General features: G+C 38.1%; 1 protein-coding gene across 13 annotated transcripts in view; it reads right to left on the bottom strand.

The window, feature by feature from the left end:
- Positions 1–24,637, bottom strand: part of CDKAL1 (CDK5 regulatory subunit associated protein 1 like 1) — a 610,319-nt gene that overhangs the window by 443,583 nt on the left and 142,099 nt on the right. For all 13 annotated transcript variants that reach the window (XM_005603599.4, XM_014734733.3, XM_023624511.2 and 10 more), the window contains one exon: positions 15,026–15,122. In XM_005603599.4, coding sequence (XP_005603656.1) covers positions 15,026–15,122 — 97 coding nt within the window. The remainder of the gene's footprint in view (positions 1–15,025; positions 15,123–24,637) is intronic.

The following is a 24,637-nucleotide window of genomic DNA, read 5'->3' as shown; positions in this document are numbered from 1 at the left end:
GTCATCATCTTCTGAACAAGGGGTTAGGAGAAAAGCAGGGGACTAGATGGGAGTACCCTCATGAAAGTCAGAAAGGATGCTAAGTAAGTATCTCACCTGTTGGCCTCAACTCTCTCAGGGAAATAAGAAGCAAATTCATCTGCTATGAGTGAGAAAGCACACTGTTATACAAGAATAGGATGAATGTTTAAAATATCTGTTGTAAGTTTAACACCTGTTAAAAGAAGTGATGACTAGGGACACAAAAAAATGCCAGACAGTACTAGTTATCACAGTACTGTCTGGCCAAATAAGAGACTATGAATTTTTTTAACAATGCCTCCATGTATAGCTGTAATTTTTCTCAGGGCCCAGCAGTTCTTGAGTAGGAGCCAAACAGTTAGATAAATGGAGTGATGCAAGGTTTGTTCATTCCATCATTCATTCATTCATTCACTCATCATTTAGTGAACATCAAACATATATCAGGACGGCTCAAAGGGCTGGGGAAACAGAACTGAAGAGACTTATAGGATGAACCTGAAGAATATGGAAGAAAGTAAATTAACTATGCTTTTTGGATAAGACAAAGCTTAGGGAATAGGTCAGATAGGGAAAGAAGCAGAGCCAGAAAGTAGAAATGAAGTGGCTGGGGGTTGGGGGAAGGAAGGAAGATAGAAAAGGGAGGGTGAAAAAGGAGAGAGGAAAAAGGAGAAAAGAGGATAGGACGTTATAATCAGAGTCTGGATACAGGTATTTAGGATTTTTGAAGAATAGCAAGATCCAAGATCTGGTCATGAGAAAAAGTGGCTGAAACAGGATGAAGGTGATAACTACTGGAGTTGAGAAGTAAGAAAGTGAGAACTTACAGTGTTGGTGAGACATTACACATGGACACTCAGACAGCCAATGATATTAGAGACATGGGTAGGATAAGGAGGGAATAGTTGGTCAAATGTTTTAGAGAATGTGGGTGAATGAGAACGGTACCAGTTGAAGCTGGAAGACAGAGAATAAAAGGAGTACGATATGAGATAATCCAACAATGGATCCAAAACAAAAATGCTGTCCTATGCCATTGGAGATACAACAGCCCAAAGGGAGTCTTGTACCCAGTGCTGTAGCCCATGGACTGAATAAGACGCAGTAACCTTACAGAAGAGTAAGGGTAACATGTCGAGGAAACAGTCAAAAGGTTAAAAAGCTGGGGGTAAGCTAAAACTATAAAATTCTTAGAAGAAAATGGGGCCATAAATCTAGACGAACCTTGGATTAGACAATGGTTTCTTAGATATTACACCAAAAGCATGAGCAACAAAAGAAAAAAGATAAACTGGACATTATCAAAATTAAAACCCCTTGGTACAAAGGACACCATCAGAAAAGTAAGACGACAACATAGAAAACGGAAGAAAATTTTTGCAAATCATAAATTTGATAAGGGACTTCTATCTAGAATGTATAAATAACTCCTACAACTCAACAATAAAAAGACAAACCGGGGCTGGTCTGGTGGCACAGCGGTTAAGTTCGCACGTTCCGCTTCTCAGCGGCCCGGGGTTTGCCGGCAAACCTGGGTGTGGACATGGCACCACTTGGCACGCCATGCTGTGGTAGGTGTCCCACATATAAAGTAGAGAAAGATGGGCACGGATGTTAGCTCAGGGCCAGGCTTCCTCAGCAAAAAGAGGAGGACTGGCAGTAGTTAGCTCAGGGCTAATCTTCCTCAAAAAAAAAAAAAAGACAAACTATTTAAAAATGGGCAAAAGATCTGAATAGACAGTTCTCCAAGGAAGACATTCAAATGGCCAATAAGCACATGAAAAGATGTTCAACATCATTAGCCAAAAAGGGAATTTTAATCAAACCACAATGGAAGAGTGGGGAGTTATTCTTTAATGGGTACAGATTTTCTATTTGGAAAGATGAATCATTCTGGAGATGGATGATGAGATTGTTGCACAGCAGTGTGAATGGACTTAATGCCACTGAACCATACACTTAAAATCAGTTAAAATAGTAAATTTTATGTTAAGGATATTTTACCATAATGGGATACTACTTCAGACCCACTAGGATGGCTATAATCAAAAAGTCAGACAATAATAAGTGTGGACAAGGATATGTAGAAATTGGAACCCTGACACATTGCTAGTAAAAGTGCAGTAAGACGGTACAGTTGCTCTGGAAAACAGTCTGGCAGAGTCTCAAACAGTGAAACATAGTTACCATATGATCCAGGAATTCCAATCCGAAGTATACGCCCAACAGAAATGAAAACATATGTCCACACAAAAACTTGTACAGGCATGTTCATAGCAGCATTATTTCTAATAAGTAAAATGTAAAAACAACCCAAGTTTCATTAACTGATGAAGGGATAAACAAAAGTTGGTACAACCATATAACGAAATAGCATTAAACCATAAAGAAGAATAACATATTGACCTAAGCTAAGACATCATGCTCAGTGAAAGAAGCCAGACAAAAAAAGTCAAATACTGCATAATTCTATGTATATGAAATGGCCAGAAGAGGGAAATGTTCAGACATAAAGTAGATTAGCGATTGCCTATGATGGGTGGTGAAAGAAATGAGAGGGACTGCTAAAGAGTCCTGAGTTTCTTTCTGGAGTGATGAAAATATTCTGAAGTTGGTCGTGATGATCACATGACTCTGTGAACATATTAGAAACCATTGAATTACACACTTTAAATGGGATAACTGTATGGTGTGTGAATTACACCTCAAAAAAGCTGTTATTACAAAAAAACGTTGAAGGTGGTCAAATGTTCTAACGTCAAGGTCTGCAACTCAAGGGAAAACTGAGGAAATGTTCCAAATTAAAGGAGACTACAGAGACCTGATAATGAATGCAACTTTGGATCTGAGATTTTCCTTTTCCTATAAAGGACGTTACCGGGACAATTGGCAAGATTTGAATAAGGTCTGCACACTAACTCTAATACTGTTTCAATGTCAATTTCCTGATTTTTATAATTGTCCTACAGTGCTGTAAGAGAATATCCTTGCTTCTGAAATACAGGAACAGTCAGAAGTAAAGGAGCATCACCTCTGCATCTTACTCTCAAAAGGGATCAGAAAAGAATGTGCATATATAAAAAGAGAATGATAAGCAAACTTGTTAAAATATTAACACTTGCGGAATCTGGATAAAGAGAATATGGTAATTCTTTATATTTGCAACTTTTCCGTGAGTGTGAAATTATGTCAAAATAAAAGTTTAAGTATGTGTGTATGTATGTGTGTGTATTGAAGAAATAGCAATTTTCTTTTACCCTTAACGTCACACAAAATGTGATTGAATGTATACAGTTGAAAATACATTCTCTGGTTTTAAAAAAGTACTTGATTACATTTGCTTTTATGGCAGAGAAATGGATACCGCCTACACATGATAATTTAATCACTGAGTGGCGTGGGAGAACCCCAGGACTTTCAAAAGAATGGTCTAGCAAACTTTAAGAAAAAGAAAAGCATTTGATTACAAACAGGGCAGAAGTTCATTAAATGATTTAAAGAAAATATTGTCTCATTTCCATTTCTGGTAAGGTGGATATTGGAGGAAGCAGCGGGAGAAAATGAAAGAAACAAGGAGAGGCAGAAATAAAGGAAAGCAGAGTCAGGGGAGGGGTAGTTAAATGGAAGAGGGAGAAGTCAGGAGGCAAAAAAGCACAGGGTGGGAGGCAGGAAGAGAAGAAAAAACAATCATGAGCGAAAGAACACACTCAAGAGTCACATGGAGTAATGAAGAATATATTGAATTCATTCTGGGCAGAAAAGGAAAGCTGTTCTTAATTAATACTATAAATTGTAGCCCTGAATACACAAGAGCTTAGTCTCTGGCATATAATTCAAATAAAATAAATAAAACAGTATCTTGTGTCCTTCAGCCACTTAGTTATAAATATACAGGAAAAAAAGGACATGCAGTATGTTCTATTACTGACTCCATATGCTCTCGACAATGAAGAAAGGAGCTAGTGAATAAACAATTCATAAATAACATTAATGAGTCACTCTGCTGCAGAACTTTTAAAAGAAATCCATAAAAATATTGTATTCAGCTATTATGAACTACTCCAAATTTATAACTAAACATATATTGAAGCAACAAACCTATACAAAGCGCCTAAAGCAAATACAAGTGTTATTCCGAAATCGCCTAATTGTTTAGAGCAGTGCTACCCAATAGAACTTTCTACAATGATGGAAATGTTTATATGCTGTGCTGTCCAACATGGGAGCCACTAGCCACATGTAGTTACTGCAGACTTGAATTGTGGCTACTGTGACTGAGGAACTGAATGTTAATTTTCATTAATTTAAACAGTCACATATGGCTACTGGCTACCATACTGGAAAGTGCAGGTTTAGAGTACAGCTAAGCTAGCCACCCAGTTTGTGGTGATTTGTTATGACAGCCCTAGGAAACTAACACACAGCTCAAACACAATTTTGTCAATTAGGCTTAAAAAAGTCCAGTCAGGGAATAAGCTGATACCGTTCCGCAGTTAGAGGTTCTGCATTAGTATGCACTTCAAGTATCTTTTTTTTCTGAACAATCAGCGGGTAGATAAGTTAATGACCAGTAGTAACACAGCGATAGCTCACATTCCTTAAGCAATTACTATGTTCCAGGCTCTGTGCTAACACGTCACAGACACTATCACATTTAATCCTCATAACATGCCTAGGCAGTGGATACTACTGTTACTTCCAAGGCTGAGGGAACTGAGGCACAGGGCTATGCAGCTAAATTCTTGTCACATATTCTTAGTGGATATTATCCAGGAAAGGCACACAGGTGGCAGGCACATTTCATGAATTTCCCTTTTCCTATACGCCCAGAGGTCACTACTAAATGATCACAGAATGCTATCCAACTGAACCTGGACTTTCTAGAGACCCAGGCAACAACTATTCCTCCAAACTACCCCCCTGACAAATCACCACCAGTGTGCATGCATTCACTTCACAAATGTCTACTAAGCACCAACCAAGCCCTATGCATTGTTCTAGGAACTGGGGACATAAGGATGAAAAACACCAAGTCCCTTCTTCAGGGGTCTTACATTCTAGTTGTAGGAGACAAACCTGTAAACAACTGAAAACATTCATTTCCCATCATGACAGATCATATAAAGAAAATAAAATCTGGGGGTGGCAGGAGGTGGAGTTTGCTCCAGTGGTCCAGGTAATGCTCTTAACAGATAGCATTAATCCTAGGACCTGAACCACAAGACAGAAGCATCATTGTGAATCTCCAGGCAGAAAAGTACATACAAGGGCTGAGAGACAGAAATGATGGCGAATGAAGGGCAGACTGGTAGAAGATGAAGCCAGATAATTAGGGGAGGAAGATTATGTGAGACCTTGTAGCTCTTGCCATGTAGTTTAGATTTTATTCTACTTGCAAAAGTAAGTCTCTGGAGGGTTAACAGAACAATTTCAACAGCATTGCTCAGGCTAATCCTATTCAAAATGTGCAAAGACTATTCTTCTTCCCTTTTTTTTTTTTTTTTTGCTAAGGAAGATTAGCCCTGAACTAACATCTATGACCATCTTCCTCTATTTTTTGTATGTGGGACACCGCCACAGCATGGCTTGATGAGCAGTGCATAGGTCCGTGCCCAGGATCCAAAACTGCAAACCCAAGGCCACCGAAGGAAATCACATGAACTTAACCTCTATGCCACCAGGCCAGCCCCTAGCTCTCTTAATTTTGACTGTATATAAATACACTGGAACAACCTGTCATTATCATTCTAATTAAGAAGTATCAGACCAAAACTTTAAAACCACCTAAAAACTCTTAACCTTTAAAAGAAAATAGAAAAAAAAAGACTTCCTATCTCTGTTAAGAACTCTATTATAAAAAGTTTTTTCCATCAAATATATGTTCAAATTTTTCACTTTTACCATAATGGGATTTTGATCCAATAATCAGCATCTGACATAAGATTAAAGGCCAATATTGATTTCTCTATAAAAAATATTTTTCTCCTCAAAAATTTTTCTCCAAGCTGTTAAGAAAGTCCCTATCTCTATAAATGGTATTGGAAGAGAACTCAATTTCCAAATCTCTTAAGTTTGGGGAAGTCCATAGCAGTCACTAAGCTAAACTCTACTAGAAGAAAGATTTCTTGAATTCACAAGCCTGTGAACAAGTCTGCTAATGAGTTACACAAAAGAGCAACTGATGCTACATGTGGTTTAACTTTTGAACAAAACTTTATCTCCCAGTATATGTTTATCTCCTTTCATCTCTTCATTGAGAGAAATTCTTCCCCAATGGTAGAAATAGCCCTTTCATCAAAAATTATATGACACCACATCCCACACCCCACTAAAAGCATATTTTCTACCTGAATGGTACCAGTGAGTGACTAACACTGAGATAAAAATTACTAATTGAAAGATGAGGCCAAGCTACACAAATGCCAGCAAAATGAGTATCAGTATCAGGAACTTTTTCCTTTGAAACCCAATTAAAATAACTATAAAACTTTAGTGGGAAAAAAAGTCTTTCAGTAATTATAACAAAACTTAACATGCTAAATTAAATTATATAGAGAAACACTGTTTGAGACAGAATACTATAACCATATTAAATACAGGGCATATTATAAAGTAAAAAATGATTTTTAAAGTGAGACTAAAGTTAAAAACAGAGTAATATCAGAACTAAAACAAAAATACACATTAGAGACGTAAAACATCAACCAATAAACAACGCTCTATGTAGTAGGCAGAATAATGGCCTCCCAAAGATGTTCAAGTTCTAATTCCCGAAATGTGAATATGTTACCTTGCAGGCAAATGGGTTTTGCAGACGTGATTAAGAGTAAGGACCTTGAGATGATGAGATTAACCTGGATTATCCAGATGGGCCCAATCTACTCACACAGTCCTTAAAAGCTGAGAATCTTTCCCAACTGTGGAGCAAGACAGGGGTGATGATAGAAGGGTCAGAGAGAATGGCATTGCTGACTTTAAAGATGAAAGGGGGCACAAGTCAAGGAATGTGGGTGGCCTCTAAAACCTGGAAAAGACAAGGGAAAGGACTCTCCCCTAGAGCCTCCAGAAAAGAATGCAGCCCTGTGAAGACCTTGATCTTAGTCCAGGAAAACCCAGGTCCGACTTCTCGACTCCAGAACCATAAGATAATAAATACGTGTAGTTTTAAGCAACTACGTTTGTGGTAATTTGTTCTAGGGCATACAAAACTAATACATTAATTAAGAAACAAACATATGATAGAGTTAGCATAATAAAAGAGGGAAAGAAAAGTTTAAAAATAAATACTGTTAGAATAACTGAGAACAATATGGAAAAGATTCAGTTAAATGCTCATCTTATAACTTAACAAACATTCACTCAACAAATATTTATTGGAGCCCGCCCGGTGGCCAGCATTGTAAACTGCCAATATATTGAAGAGTTGAATAAATCTTTTTCATACTTTAATAAAAGGTTTAAAACAGAGGGAGAGAGAGAGAGAAACAGATACTTTATCAGATCTGTTTCTAGATCCTGGGAACACATAGCCTCAGTTTTGAAAGCACAGAAGAAATTATCTCCCCCCCAAAATTCCAAGTTTCTACTATATCAAAATTTTAAAAAGCAAGGAAAAACTATGATAAAAAGGTAGACTGGGGCCTGCCTGGTGGCGCAGCAGTTAAGTGCGCACGTTCCGCTTTGGTGGCCTGGGGTTCGCCAGTTTGGATCCCGGGTGTGGACATGGCACTGCGTGGCAAAAAAAGCCATGCTGTGGTAGGCGTCCCACATACAAGGTAGAGGAAGATGGGCATGGATGTTAGCTCATGGCCAGCCTTCCTCAGCAAAAAGAGGAGGATTGGCAGCAGTTAGCTCAGGGCTAATCTTCCTCAAAAAAATAAATAAACAAAAACTCTAAAAATTTAAAAAGTAGACAAATCTTTTCCTCACGTTAAAATAGGTTGATTTCCTACTGTTGAGTTGTAGGAGTCCTTTATATATTCTGGATTTCAATCCTCTAGGAGATCTGTTTTGCAAATATTTTCTCCCAGTCTGTGGCTTGACTTTACATTTTCTTAACAGCATCTTTTGAGGAGCAAAAGTACTTAATTTTGATGAAGTCCAATTTATCAATTTCTTTTCTTTCACACCAAAAGGAATAATTCTGTGTGCGTGTGCCCTATCTAAGAAATAGTTTCCTAACTCAAGGTCACCAAAAAGAGAGGAAGATGGTAAAAGATTTGAACACTTTACCAAAAATATATGGATGGCAAATAATTACACAAAAATACGCTCACCATCTTTAGTCAACAGAGAAAAGCAAATTAAAACCACAATGAGATACCACTACATACCCAGCACAGTTGCTAAAATTAAAACCAGCAGTACCAACTTTCGGTGAGGATGTGAAGCGACTGGAAGTGCTGGTGGAAAAGCAAAATGCACAGCTGTTCAGGAAAACACTTCGGGGCAGTTCCTCAAAGGGTTGAGCAGATCCTGACTGTACAACTGGGCAACACCATTCCTAGATGTTTACCCAAGAAAACGTAAACACAGCCACACAAAGACCTGGGAATGAATGTTTACAGACACTTTATCCTTAATAGGCCCAAAGTGGAAACAACACAAATTTCCATCAACTGCTAAATGGATAAACAAACTGTGGTCCATCCATACAGTGAAATAATTCCAGGCAATAAAAAGTACCAAACTATTAATGATCACAATAACGTGGATGGAACACTGACTGTATTACACCAAGTGAAAAAAGCAAGAAACAAAGTAACATATAACTCCATTTATATGACATTCTGAAAAAGGCAACACTACAGGGACAGAAATCAGAACAATAGTTGCCAAGGACTGTGTGTTTGGTGGGGCCAAGAGGTTGACTACAAAAGGACACAAAGGAACTTTTTAGTGAAATGGAAATGTTCTAAATCTTGATTGTGGTGGTGTTTACACAAGAATATACATTTGTCAAAATTCGTCAAAGGTGAATTTCACTGTATGTTAATTCTACCTCAACAAATCTGACTTAAAATAAGAAAAGAGGTAAGTATCGATAACATATAAGAAAATAATTAACAGATAAAGAATGAATAAAAGACATATAGAAATAACCACTGGATTACACAGCTTCTAACCCTAACCTTTTCATACTGCCTTACCCGCCCCCAGCCCTCCCCTAGATTTTCACCCTCAACTGCTGAGTCTCACTTAAGCCTCCCAGCGAATGCAGACTCCTTCTCTCTACTCTCACTACCCTACTTATCACTCATCTGCACTACTCCAAACTACACCTCTTAACACTAAAGTTACTCTCTCCAAGTTACACTCAAGTCAGCACACACTTCTTGCTAATTCTTCCCCCTTCTCGGCACCCTTAAGCTTTTCCTCAGCTATGTTGTTGCTTCTCCTTGAAAGCCCTTTCTCCATTCATCAAACCACTACAAAGCCTTTGAAGCCCAAGTCAAGGATGGCTCTATCCTCTGTGTACCCACATACTTTATCCCTATGCACATTTATCATGATTATTTGTGCCTTTCTTCAGATTTCACAGTCTAGGGAAAAGACACATTTTATTCAGTTCTGTATCTCTAGCAAACAGTTTCATTCCAGGCACATAATTGTGCTCAATGTTGATTCTACTAGTAACTGAATTAAATAATTATAATAAAAAAGCTAATACAGAGCACTACTTGCCAGGTGCCAGGCTAAGCACATTACATGTATTAACTGATTTAATCCTTACAAAACTCAGAGTTAGATTCTATTATCTCCAGTCTACAGATGAAGAAACTGAGGCACAGAGAGGTTAACTAACCTGTACAAAGTCACACAGCTAGTAAGTGGTACAGCAGGGATATGACCTACACAATCTAGTTCTCGAATGCATGCTCTTAACTACTATGATACACTACTTTTTTATAATTCAATAAGTGAAAAATGTGTACACATATGGGTAAAATTAAAAGAGGCCATGAAAACAACAGGTAGGGAAAGGTACAAACATGAATGGGCTTTTAAATTTACATGTCATTCTGTTACAGTACTGCTTTTTTGATAATTAAAGGTAAAAAAACAGAATATGACAAGAAGAAATATTAGAAGACATGAAGTAGAGACAAAAAGGAGGAAACAGTTTCTCAAGCTTTGCTCTCAATATCAATGCCACTGTTACCGTGACATTGTTCCACTCCATTAATTTATTTACCTTTTGCAATATGGTACGTGATAGAAATATTCTCAAATATAGCCTCTTTCAAATGCCGCTTTATTTATACACATAATTTTCAGAATTAACGTGTTCACATTTGAAATAGCATGCCGTTCGACTTCTCAGGATTAGAGCAGTCGCCTGAAAAGACGTTTAAACCACTGCAAATCACCCTGGTAGTCGTCCCATAGACGAGCAGACACCTGTGTTAAACCACATTTTTGTTCAGCTCTCCAAAGAAAGTGTGCACCTGCCTGCAGGGCTCACAGCTGGCACATCAGGAAGTTTTGTCATTTACACATTTTCAACATCAAATTATATCTTCTGCTGTGAATTAAATGTTTTTAAACGTTACAACTTGTGTATTAATTCAAAGTTTATTTAGGATTTCTAGAGATATCATACAAAGACAAGCCTAATGAATCAACACCAAGACCAAGTTCAAGTGCAGTCCTTGTTTATTAGTACAGAAAAACTACACCCAAAGTACAATTTTGTAAACATGCTTTCTTGTAACAGAGTAAAAACTAATAACTATCATGCCATGAAAAATGGCTTCTGCAATAATCGAAAAATAACACTACCTTTAGAAGAACTCAAGCAAATAAATGTGATTTCTCCTCTCTATCCCTAACACACCTCCTAACTGATGGACACAAAATGTATTTCCATCTGAGCCTTACAGAGAAATTCCTAATTCATCAATCTCCCTATGTTCTATGGGCCCATGCCACCACCTTCTCCAGGAGGCTGGAGACGTTCTAGGCTCAAACCAGATGCCTCTCCCCAAGAACTGGAATGTAAACTCTATGAGGAGAGGGATCTTTGATGATTTTATATACTGCTGCATTCCTAGCACCTGGAACAGAATAGCTATATACTAGGTACTCGGTAAGTACTTGCTGAATTGAAGAAAGAATGATGTGGCAGCCCCAGGATTTGAAGCCAAGCTTTCTGAGTCCTAAAGTCTACTGTTATTCTTTTCTACCAGACTTTGACAGAGAACATCTTGCTTTCTAGATGACTAAAAGAAACTTTCCTGCCAACAAATGAACTAAAGAGAAGGAAAGTAGCATTCAATAGGTATAGTCACAAGATCTTGGAACTACCTACAGCTAGACGCAGAGTGATCAATGTTAATAAATAATAGCAGTGACTAAAAAAAAGAGAGAAATGAAACTTTTCACTGTAAGGTAAAATGTTTCAAGACCTCGAAAAAATAAAACAGATTTTGATTCTGTACTGGTTACCTATAAATACATACATTCTAGATATAAAATATAAATTTCACTTAATCATGCTAGGAAAAAAGTTTTGGTTAAAAAGAGATCTTTTTATCCAAGACACACAGGTTTTCAAATGTGTTCTCTCTCCTCTCCTAATGCAAAAAAATTTAGACAGCTTTGCATTCCAGGATGAGAGAAGTTAGAGCTTACTGCCACCAAAGCCAGCTCCCTGGACCCAGAGGTGGAAAGGTTTTAATTCTGGTTTTTATATTCTATTATTTTATTTCTGTGCATCACCACACAAATAATATTAATCACAACTAGATAGTTTCAGAAGACAGTAAGACAGATGAAGATAAAAGGCCCAGGGGTCAAATCATCAATTACTGTGTGCCTTCACCACACTGCTCTCTCTGATTACGAAAGCAAATTAAATGCCCCATTTCTGAAGGCTGATATTGATGGAAATTAACACGTTACGACGGTAGTACGATCCTTCTCAATGTCACCCCACGTACTCCATGAGGACTTGCAAACATGGGATAGTGCATTTTTCTAACTCAGATGTGCAGGAAGTAGCTCGCTCACCCACTAATCCCCGCCTAAAGGCAGTTTTTCATTTCAATCACTTGGTCAGTAGAATTGACACATCCTCCCTGTATTGTGGGGTGACCCAGACAAATCCTAGCAGGCGGTAAAAGCAGAGGACACAGGGACAACTGTTCTTCTTCCACCTCGATTAACGCCCTCCACCACAGAAATTCTCTAAGGGATATTCTGTAAGGGAAGAGCAGTTTCCCTCAGTCTGTAAATCAATTGTGCACTACAATTTCAAACATTCTCCTAAAAATAGTTTCCCAAGTCACTGAATTCAAACATCTTCCTATATTTTTTACACTTCAGAATTGTTCTTTTCTTTGTTATAAACCAATATAAATTCACTTCTTTATTTCACTGTAACTCACTATATTTTGGAAGGTTTCTGATTCTGTAGCAATTCTAATAATTCTATTCAGAAATAGGTCTCCCAAACACCAATTACAGATGATTTTGGTTTCCTACTCCAATTTCTTTTAAATTTTAGGTTCTGCAGACACACTTTCTTTTTTTTGTTTCTTTTTTTTGAGGAAGATTAGCCCTGAGCTAACTACTGCCAGTCTTCCTCTTTTTGCTGAGGAAGCGTGGCCCTGAGCTAACATCGTGCCCATCTTCCTCTACTTTATATGCGGGACGCCTACCACAGCACGGCGTGACAAGCGGTGCCATGTCCGCACCCAGGATCCGAACCGGCGAACCCCGGGCCGCTGAGATGTGGAACGTGCGCACTTAACGCTGTGCCACCGGGCCAGCCCCCAGATATACTTTCAAATATAGAAGGAGTCAGTTATGATAAATGTCATATAGCTACCACAGAAAAAAAGGCTCTATAAAATGATGTTGACAAAGAATCATCCTATAGTTTAATAATAATACTCAATGCTGACAATATAATCAAATTACAGCTCAAACATTGTTACTGATAGTGTGATTCTACTTTTTGAAACTTTTCACAATATACTGATCTTACATTAAAATAAAAAGCCCTCTGTGGGCATTAATGTATTATACAGATATTTCCTAAAACAAAATATTTATATCCAACATTTAAGAATAGTTAGGTAAATTATAGTATATCCTTCAAATAGAATATTAATGCCGGATTTAAAATGGTTCAAAAAATCATGGAATAAAAGATCATGGAAAAAGAAGGACACAAAATTGTTTGGAGATTACAATTAAGTAAAATATGCAAAAGTTAAAAGTCTGAAGGGGATAAGCAAAGTTATAATTATTGTTAGGGTGATGGAATTATGAATTTTCATTCTATTCACTTTTTAAAACATGTTCTTAAGTTATTTATCCAATTATAAGGGAGCAAAATAAAGCAAATCTAAAGAATTTTAATGGCAATAAAATGAGACAGAACAAAATGGGGAAAAAAATGTTTATTTGCCATATCCATGGGTTTTTATCATTCCTGAAAATCATCCCACCTTACAGCACTGGACGTCCCCCTTATGCCATCTTGAGAACCTCCCCGACATCCTGACACATGAAGCCCGTCCCTGCACACAGTGGAGTTCAGGAAGACAGTACCAGGAGGTACTCAGAGGAGGGGCTTTGGCCATACTAAGGAAATTCTACTATTCCAGTAACTTAATTCTTCAAGATGAAATCAAAGATGAATCCCAAGGTTGTACCACATTCCATCTCTAAAACAGAATTCTAACAAGTTTCCTATTTCCCTAACACAGCAGGATTATGTTTATGCAGAAAGAAAGTCTGACATGAAAAGATAACTCAGGAGTCCATATTCATTTCACTCCTTAAACCAAGAGAAATCAAAATGTAAACAGACAAATGGGGAAAACAAAATAAAGTTCCCAAACATTCAGGTTCTGTTTGTTTAACACGAGAATGTTTGTTCAAAGATTATTAAATTTGCTAGTGGGGCAAGGACTTCACAGCAGAAAACAAGTTCATCACACTGAGTAGACAGTATAAGAACCTGTCAGTAGTACCTCAAATAAGGAAAAATCCAACCAATCTCAATCCAGGTGCCAATTATTCATATAAGTTTTTCTATGAACATAAAATATTTATATATTTTTTTAAAAAATTAATACAGCCTCTTTTAAAAAAGATCGTTACTGAGTATACTGAATACAGCATTAAAAGAATGGCAGGAAGGATGAAGCATCACCATTTGGTCAACAAACACGGACTGAATGCCAACTACCTTTGGGCATTTTGTGAACAGTGATGGCCACAAAGAATAAGAGAGACAGTAGACAGTACTCCCCTAACTTCACAGACCCTACTGCCCCACAGAGAAAAATGCATACCAACAACAAAAATACAATAGGAAGATTCCTTCATTCAGTCAGTCACCAAACATTAGTAGTGCCAGTTTATGTCAGGCATTGTGGAAAAGGCTGGAGAAACACGGTGACAGTTTTTAAAAAAACTGAAAAGTTGTCATTGTGAAGCTAATAATTTAAATAGAGAGGTGGCCTTTACTCAAAAAATCATTAAGTTAACCCCAAAATCACAACTCTGAAATGCTGGGAAAGCAAATGACGGGTGACTGCACAGTAAGCAAAGGGAACCCAGGGACAAGATTACTGAGGACTGCACAGAGCAGTCGGAGAAGGCTTTACACAATGGGTCATGTTGGAGCCAAGAGCTGGGGGATGGGTATAAGAGAAGGGGGGCATTCCAAAAAAGGCTTCTATGTACTATGATATCACAAGATATGGTGCTGGATGGGCAAAGACCATGTTATTATTAAGGAACTTAAATCCCATACTATGGTTTCTTATTGTGTATTTTTTTTTTTAAAAATGAGAGAACCTAGAACACGTTTTGGTGCTAGGTTGAAAAAGTTACAAAGACGTGACAAAGTTTCAGTGGCAATAGGGAAGTATGTTGAGGACAGCTGTAAGTGTAACACTGCTTGTAAATAATAAAATAAAATATGGAGCTATTACGTGTCTTAACAATGCAAGGTTTTCTTTTTTCCCAGCAAGTACAAGCTTACCCCTATGATACTCAGTCCTTTAAGGTAGTCTTGACGAGGCTGGGCTTGAGGAACACATCCAGCTAGCACTATTTTCTTATTTTCCTCTTGAGCTTTTCTAAAAGATTGAAGAGAAAACAGTGTGAATTCTTTTGCTCACAAGTGCACCCTTGGACACTGATGTTAGTGCATGTAAGTTCTCCAAATAATAACAAGCACATCTAGCATGAAACTGGATTTTCTTACAACTGCTTAAAGAAAACATATTATAATAAGACCTCTGAACTACATGTGTATTTATCATACCATTAAAGAACACAAGAGCAGTCCAATCTGATGTTTTTCATTTGTGTCTCATTATAAAACAAAAAAAAATTACTTATACAAAACTCTCAAGGATATAAATCATTCTTGAAAACCATGTTTTCCAGATAGACAAGTTGGCCATTCAAATAAGTTATTTATTTTTAAGTATTAATGAAAATTAATTCCTAGTCTTTTGTCCAGTATAAAAATAAAATATGCTTTATAAAAATATCGAACAGAAAAGTGAGAAATAGACGGTCTAATACCCGCTATCCTGAGAATTCACATATCTCCCCAGTTCTGCTCCCCAGAGACTGTCAACGGTTATAGACTGCCTATGCTTACTTCCAGACCAGCCCTCACACATGCAAGTGTAACGTGTAAATAGACCTGTGTCCACTATTCATACGCAAAGGTGAAACTACGTTTTGTTTTACAACTTCCATCCAATACATCTTATATCTTTTCTTTCATGTCTTTACCTAAAGATCAACCTCATCCTTTTTAAACATCACAATGTGAATATGCTATAGCTTAACTATTCTTGTTCTGACAGGCATTTATGTTATTGCCAATTTTTCACTATTACAAATAGTTTTACAGTGAACATGAATATATGTGTGCATACATAAACATATATATATGTACACATCTATGTGGATGGATGGATAGACAGTTATATTTGAATATCTGAAAAAGTATTTCTGGATTATGGAAACCTAGACGTGAAATTTATGCAAAGTTGTCTATTTCCCCAGCATAAATTCTAAGAAGTAGAAATGCTCATTCAAATACGTCTGGCTATTCATTAAGCATTTCTTTACTTACGAGGGAGTTGGGCTTTCTTTTATGAGTCTCACTCACTCATCCGGGCACCCATGTATGTGCTAGAAGACAGTGGTAAACTGAGCAAAGCTGATATCTTTTCCTAGAAACTATTTATCCTTTGCCCATTTTAAAATTAAATTTTCAAGTCTTCAATTCTTTTTCAAGTATGTGGGTTTTGGGATATTGTGATGCTTTGTTTACTTTTTTTCCTGAATGCTCAGGAACTGTGTTTTACACACCAGACTGTGTTTCTGGTCCCCTGGCAATCTCTAGGTTTCTGAAATCAAATGAGGGAGCTCAGGGTATCAGCAGCCCAGCTTGTGGACATGCAACTCTTAGACTATACCACTATGAAGTGAAAGTCTCTACACCTGACACAATTTTTTGTTTTCGTCAACTTTTTCTGGAGTACAAATTCAGAACAAGAAGCCAAAAAAAAAGGGGGGGGTATTAACAGAACTAGCTATTTGTGATCTACAGCCACATCAAAACCTCTGGGAAGTGTGCAGAGAATGATTAAATGAACAAATAGGCAGAGTATAAAATACTACTTTAACAGCACCTGCAAGTGTTTCATTTCAATAACTTAGAGTACTTTGGCATAATTTTTCCACTTGGAATCCTGAAAAGACTTGTTAACAAGTTTTAACAAGAATCAAAAAAATCTGACTTTGGTGGATTGCTTAACATATCCAAGAGAATTACTGCCTCCCTCTGCCGCCTGGTTTTCCTTCTTATCAGTACCAAGCACATCATTGCACAGAAACAGTTTTCTTGTAGTAAATGTGAAATACCTTATCAAACGAAAAAGATCTTTCCATTTACATTAACAATCTATACAAGGAAGTAACATCTGGTTCCCTCAAGAACTTTAGCTATAACACCTAGAATCACTGCCAAACATCCAAGAGAGTCTGTGAGGTCACCAATAATTAAAACCAAATTAAAAAGCCTGCTTCCTACAATGCGATTCAATTACCTAATTATTAAGGACATCTAAGACACGATAGGGAGTGTTTAAGGGAACACAGTAAAGAGGAAGATATGTGCCTTGCACTCAACAAGCTTATGGTTTATCATGGATGGGATGTCAAACAACATTAACACAGCATCAAGTAAAACGCCCTGAGTGACAGAAAGCTGCACAGGCAACATACAGAGGGAAAAGGAATACGCAGACAAAAAAAGCTTCATGAAGTGTGGGAGGATTTTAAGGGCAGACAGTAGCAGAAGAGGGTGGAAATCGAGGCAGAGAAAGCTCCAGGCAGTTGTTACAGTATGGACAAAGACAAGAAAGTAGGAGGAAAGTATTTCATTATTGAGAGAATTTCTGTCTAAGGGAGACTAATAGGGCTTATATTGTGGAAGGAGCCTTAAGAAAGACGGTGGAGAGCCTCTAATTTAGTGGGCAATGGGGAAACCTCTTAAGTTTCGGTGGCAGAGTAGACATAGAGTGGAGCTAAACTTTGAGAACATGACACTGATGGTAAGGTGTAAAATGAAGTACAAGGGGGAAAAGAAACCAAGAGGTGGGAAATTAACTTAAAACACCCTAGGCAAAAGGATGTGAGGACCTGAATGCATGTGGAAGATGCAAAAAAAGAAAGAATTTTTTTTTTTTTTGAGAAAGATCAGCCCTGAGCTAACTACTGCCAATCTTCCTCCTTTTGCTGAGGAAGACTGGCCCTGAGGTAACATCCATGCCATCTTCCTCTATTTTATACATGGGATGCCTGCCACAGCATGGCTTTTGCCAAGCGGTACCATGTCCGCACCCGGGATCCGAACCAGCTAACCCCGGGCCACCGAGAAGCGGAACGTGCGCACTTAACTGCTGCACCACCAGGCCAGCCCCAAAAGAAAGAAATTTAAAGAAAAGAAGATTGGTTCTCTTGCTAGACTATACTTGAGGAAAATCCCAAGGAGGAATCAAAGGTGATGCCAAGGTTTTGAGCCTAAGAGAGATCAACAAACACCTACTCTAAAGGGCTAGACGGTAAATACTTTAGCTTTGCTCCTCACAAGTCTCTGCTGCAGCTACGTAACCTGGCCACCTTAGCGCAAAAGCAAGTATATACACTACTTAAACAAACGTGTGTGTGTGTGTTTTCCAATAAAGCTTCATTTACAAAAATAGGGAGCAAGTCAGATTTGGTCAAAAAGAGAACCTGGCTGAGTATTGGAATAGAAGGTAACAAATTCACATAGGACACACTAAATCTGAAGTTCCCTGAATGCCCTTGAAGTCTCCGGAAATTCAAGTCAGCCAGCTGGGAATGAAGCGGGGAGTAGACTTTGGAAATGTACTCCAAAGTGACAGCTGATGACAGTGAATACAGCAGTCCCAAAGGGTGTGGCGAGAATCCAAATGAATAGAAAAATTTCCACAGGATAAAAATAATAGTGTGGAAAACAAAAAAGAGGTAAAATCATCACCAAAAACAATATCATAACAACAATAATAATCATGGTTAGCACTTACATGGTACTTCATCAAATTAACCATTATGTAGTTAGTTATGCAACAAATCTGAAAACAGTACAGCCAATATGTATACCAACCCAGGGAAAACGTTCTGGTGACATTATAAACACTGGGTCAGGTTGTGAAAGAGTCCACGGCTGATTTTAAGGGAGTAAGCAGAACACCAGAGAATTAAGAGGAAAAGTTCAAAACAGAGATGCTTAATCAAGTAATTTATTCAAAACATTATTTCAGGCTTTTATTGAATTTGGTTTTAAAATGTTAGGGTACACCAAAACTATAATCTAAGCCAAAAACCATAGCCCAGTTATGGAATATTAACGCCACACTTCACATGTGATCAAATAAAGTAGGACAAGTTTTAATGCAATTTCTCAGAGTATTTTTGTTCTAAACCTTCCCTTCTTACATGCTATTCTTTTTGTTTAGTGAGTTTTGTTCAGATTAATAAAAGCCTAAAAAAATTTCTTTAGAAACATACCCAGTAGAGTTATATTTCAAAAAGCTTTTATCCTTCAAAGTACGAATGTTCATAGGATAGTACCTTAAGAAACTTTAAAATAGTATGAATTTCTATGTCTTCATTTTAGATAGCCTTGAAATGCTAATTAAAATGAAAATTGAATGTAAAGTTAATTCAATATCATTCATATTTTCTTGAAACATATTTCTAAATCAAAATAGAGACGCATCCTTGTCTAAAGCATTAACTTGAGTAATACAGAATACATAAAGAAATCTTTCCCTCTTTTCTGCCAAGCACCAAATGCAAGAAATACTTTGCACAGAATCTTAAAATTCACAAAATCATAGAAAATATATGCAGATGACATAATATCATCTCCCTTATTTCACAGATGAGAAAATTGAGATTCAAGAAGATGTAATGATTGAGGCCCAAAGTTCCACACTCTGAGTTAGTGCTGGAGCCGGGATGAGCATCCAAGATCTCCTGGTTTCTCAAATACTATATTTCAGAACATAAATCAAACGAGTTTGACTGTGTAATAACAATGGAACAAACATTTCTTGATTAAAACAACATAGAAGTTTACAGAGATTATAATACATCGAATGTCTTTAAAGTATAAACACAGTATTTGATAGTTCTTGTTTCCCTGAGTCTTGTGAACAAAATAATAGTCTAATATGGTTGTACCGAGAAAAGCACAGTTCTCAACAAGCAGGAAATGTCGCTTCTTTCATTTCTCTTATTTCTTATATCTCCCCTGCAAATTGATGTTTAATCTATATAAAAATATTCATAATGTCAGTCTTCAACCAAAATTTTCTTTCATGAAAAAGTGTTTCCTAAATGAATCTTTTTTTTGATTTCTAATGCATACTGACACACTCATAAAAACTCTTCCTCACAACAGCACTGGAAAGAGAGTGAAATCAATCTGTTTCTGTACAAAGCAAGCAGGCTCTTTACTACTCTGCATGTGAGGATTCTCTGCATTCAAACAGTCAAGTGAGAGAACATCTATTTTAAGTATTTACATGGGGGCATGTAGCCACGTGAAACAAATAAAAACATCTCAGCAAACAATGTAAGAGAAAACAACAAAAGATCGATGCTTGTGAAATACCTTAATAACCATGATGCCTTTCCTAAATTTTGGAACAACCACTCAAGGAAGAAATAGTCTGCAGCAATGCAATAGTCTATCGACGCAACTATTGTCAAAACTTAGAGAGTTAGGCTGGGAGCTGCCAAAAGTTGAAGATAAAGTTACTCTAAGACTTGAAGGGAATTATCAATCTGAAAAAATAATCCAAATATATATTCAAATGTGTAACTGAAGACGTCCGCAGACATTCAAATCCAAAGTAACTAGGGTATAATCTCAGCATCACAAAACTCAATATTATTTTAACCAAATGAATAAATAAAACATAATTGCACTCTTTATGCCCCGGGGGAAGAAAGTTATTGCGAGGGGGAGTAGTCTTCCTTTGCACCTAGAAAAGAGGAGTCCAAAGGGTAAAACTTTCTCAACATTTCTAACAGTGGCAAGCACAGTAGGCACCCAAGGCAGATGATCAAAATAGTTAATCCCCTTAGACACAGTAACCATTTCTTCAAAGTGTATCTAGGTACTACAAACTCCCAGGCCCTGATGAACCAGCCATATAAACCCAGTCAACAAATTCCCACTTGATTCCAGGTTCAATAGTTTCTTTTATTGTGCTTACAGCCAATACAAGTTCCTGGGTTCACCTATAAGAACTTTTGTTTATTAAAAAGTCAATAATTCAGCATTTTGTTTTTTCACTCTATCATTTATTCACTCACCTCATGTCAGACATGAGGAAAAATAAGGATAAAAAGAGAATCACCAATCTCAAATGGCTCAGTCTAGTGAGAAAAGGAAGGAATGGGCTTTAGAACCCGAGTTTTTTTGCACGAACGGGAAAAACAGAGACCTGAAGGTAGCAAGGAGAGCTGCGAGCAGCCCTGTGGGAGAACCAGCATGCACCCTGTTAAGAGACTTGAAGGTACCCGGTTTTCATGAAGCTCTCTCTGAAAGCAGGGCTGTAGATAACCCAGACTCCAAATGAGGTCCCTGAGGGTCCAGGTCAGGGACAAAGGGGAGACTGAGCAAGGGGGAGCAGAGTCCTCCTCCACTGCAACCTGTTACTATGCTTTCATCTGCTTCATGTATCAAGGGTCTGTGAAAGACTTGTCTGAAGAAAAAATTCTGTGACTTTAAGAAAAAAAAGGGAGAATAGGACACAGACTTTTTTTTCTAGCTTCACTGAGGTATAATTGACAAGGACATAGATTTCTGTTACGAGGTTAAAGATTTAAGGAAAGTTGGTTCATTATAGAATAGGGAATTTCGATGAGAAGAGCAATAAAGTTTTAAAAAGAAGCTACCGGGGAAACATGATGGGGGAGGAGGGCAAGACCACAGACAGGAGGAATGGAAGAAGAAGGAAGCACCTCCTGTGGAAATCAGAACGTGGCTGACTGGTGCTTGCATGGTGGATGGAGGATAAGAAATAGTCAGAAAGCACCAAGTAGGCCTAACCAGCCTCACGTCTCCAAAGGGAATCAAGTGCAGAGGATGGGAATGATTCCTTAGGATCATAAGAAGAGGCTGCTCTGAATCCTGCCAGGCTGACAGCTAAAAGTCACTCTCCCTGGAAGTCAGGAAATCAGTATTTCCCCAGATTAGGGAGCTGTGAGGGTGGAGGGAAATCCTTGTAATTCTGTGAGGCTGGCCGCTGTTGACCACGGTCAGATGCGCCTCCCTGAGAAAGTGAATTGGTGAGACTGGTTATTATGTCGTCAGTCACTGGGCCCATCTAACTGTAGGTAATCCACAAAATTAAGTTTTGAAACCTGCAAAACTAAGGATCATACCCTGAAAGATACTAACAAGACCTAGTTGTCACCTGGAAAGCCAGCTTGCCTCTATGACATATGTTTCCATTTCTCTAAAACTGAAACCCTAATCCTCCAAGATAATTAAGCATACATACTTTCTGGTTTCTAAAGCTAGTAGCTTAAAAGTTGTATCAGAAGTAAGGAAAGCCATAGGTTTGTTCTTTGATTCAGAAATTGAGCATCAAGACACATGTACAAGTTAATGGTAAATCAATCAATAGCAAGTCCATCCTTCCAGTTGTTCTTTCCAAAAATCTTGGAGTTATTCTTAATATGTCTTGTCCTCTCATACTCAACCCATCAGTAAATCCTGCTGACTGTACCTTGGAAATTCGTCCAGGTTCCAACCACATTTCACCACCTCCACTGCTCCCACCCTGGGCTAAGCCACTAACATTTCCCCCCTGCTTCCTTCCACCCTTGTATTTTAGTCTCAACACAGCAGTCAGAGTGATCTTTTCAAAGTATAAACCAGAACACAGCATCCCTCTCCTCAAAATCTTCTCATGGCTCATCCTCTGACAAAGATTAAAAGTCAAAGTGTTTAGAGATGGCCTACAAGGCTCTATACTACCTGGCATGCCTCCCTTCTTCCCTCCTTATCCTCACCTCCTGCTACTACCCTGTACTCCCACTAACTCACTCTGTTCCAGCTCCATAGGCCTTCTAAGCATTCCCAGAAAACCGCAGGCATGCACTCACACGAGGCATTTGCACCTGCTGTCTCCTCTGCTGATACATTCTTTGCCCAAATGTCCACATGGGCGCACTTCCTTTCATCGCCAGGTCTTTGCTCACGTGTCACCTTCTCACCCTGTTGCAAACTGTGCCATTGCACAGCAGCAGCAGCATTCCCTGTGCTGCTTTACTTCTTCGGACTACGTCTCATCCTCTCATACGCTATATAATCTTCTCCATTTTTGAACAGTCTGTCCCCCATCTAACCCCCGCCCCCACAGCGTGACCTGCCCAAGGACTCGGGCTGTGGTGTGTTTTGGCTCACAGAGCTATCACTAGACTTACGGCAGAGCCTGCTGTATTGTAGCAGCAAAGTGGGGGCGGGCACGAGAAGTCCAACCGAGAAGGAGCAGCTAATGGCACCGGCACGCACAGGAAGGCCACGGTCCTCAGAGAAACAGTAGTGAAGAGACTAAGAGCACAGACTCTGGAGCCAGACCGCCTGGTTCTAATACTGGCTCTGCTACTTACATAGTTGAATTACTTAAACTCTCTGAGCTTTAATTTCTTTCCTTGTAATAGAAGTTCCTACCTCATGAAGCTGTTATGACAGTGAAATGTGTTAATAAATAAAAAGCACTTTTATAAGGTCTTTATAAATGTTCACCATTATTTAACAGAATTATGGAGATCTACAAGTGCTGACATGGAGAGATGTCCACAATACATGGTGATGAGAAAACACCAAGTTATAGAATAAGATGTCAACTGTGTCCTATTTTTATAAAGAAGACATATGCATAGAATAAATTCTGAAAGAAAATATTCCAAATTGTAAACTGTAAATTACAACTACCTCTGTTGGATAAGGAATTGAGAAAATAAAAAAGACACTCAACACTATTCTTAAAAGCATGACACCAAAACAGGGCAAGGGAAAGAATTCCCCAGCAGCTGTGGTAAGGCATCCCAACAGCTCCTTGGAAGGCCTCATCCTAGGATTAAGATCAATCTAGGAGGAAGTATATGCCAGATTCCTCCCTAGATACTTCCTTAACTTGCTTTAGGTAACCCCAAAGAGCTCCCCAACATCAGTAGAGCTCCTCCTGGATAGGAACGTTGCCCCATGGAACACATTTTACCCAAATGGTCGATATTTTCTACAATATGCTTGTAAGTGGTCATGTGGCTGTTGCTTCACTTCCTCAGAGGCAGGGAGTTCATTACTTCAAAATTTCCTGTTTAATCACTGAACACCTGCTTTCGTCCAGATACTTAAACTTTTTCTTATTATTAAACTCTACCTCCAGATTGCTTCCACTTAGTCATCCAAATTACCTTCTTTCACCTCCCAAAGCTTTATCCCCTACACTGGCCCACATCCCAAATCATGTTTGGTCACAAAGCATGTAACTATTCTAAAGGAAATGTTTCTAAAACACATGGCATGCTTACATTTCTTATTACACAAAAGAGAGAATCCAATTAACCTGCAGTTGATTGCCCCAGATGATCACTGTAGATATGGAATTTCACATCTGTAAGAGACCTCCAAAACTTTCCAGCCTTGTCATTTTATTTTACAAAGGAGGAAAATGAGGATCAGAAAGATTAAATTGCATGCCCAAGGTCAAAGTAAAGAGAGTACTGGCAGTCATCCATCACTGCCCTTTGCTTCGATATAATGATGTCCTAAACGAGCAGTTACCCAGATCCATAAGACTGTGTGGTCCCATAATAAATAATCTCAGTAAGCCATATATATTGATTCTCTCTTTGTGTCAACTATTATTTCTCAACATGTCATTTCTAACTTGTCTACTCAATGTACCACCACCATTTCCAACTGCTATGCAATGAATCTATAAAAATTTCTGGAATAAATGATGACCATCAACAACTTCATTTTATATATGATTTTCACAAATTCATTCATGAA

The sequence above is a fragment of the Equus caballus genome, chromosome 20 (genome assembly GCF_041296265.1).
Source record: "Equus caballus isolate H_3958 breed thoroughbred chromosome 20, TB-T2T, whole genome shotgun sequence".
NCBI classification, from domain to species: domain Eukaryota; kingdom Metazoa; phylum Chordata; class Mammalia; order Perissodactyla; family Equidae; genus Equus; species Equus caballus.
This window is presented reverse-complemented; position numbering and strand designations above follow the sequence as displayed.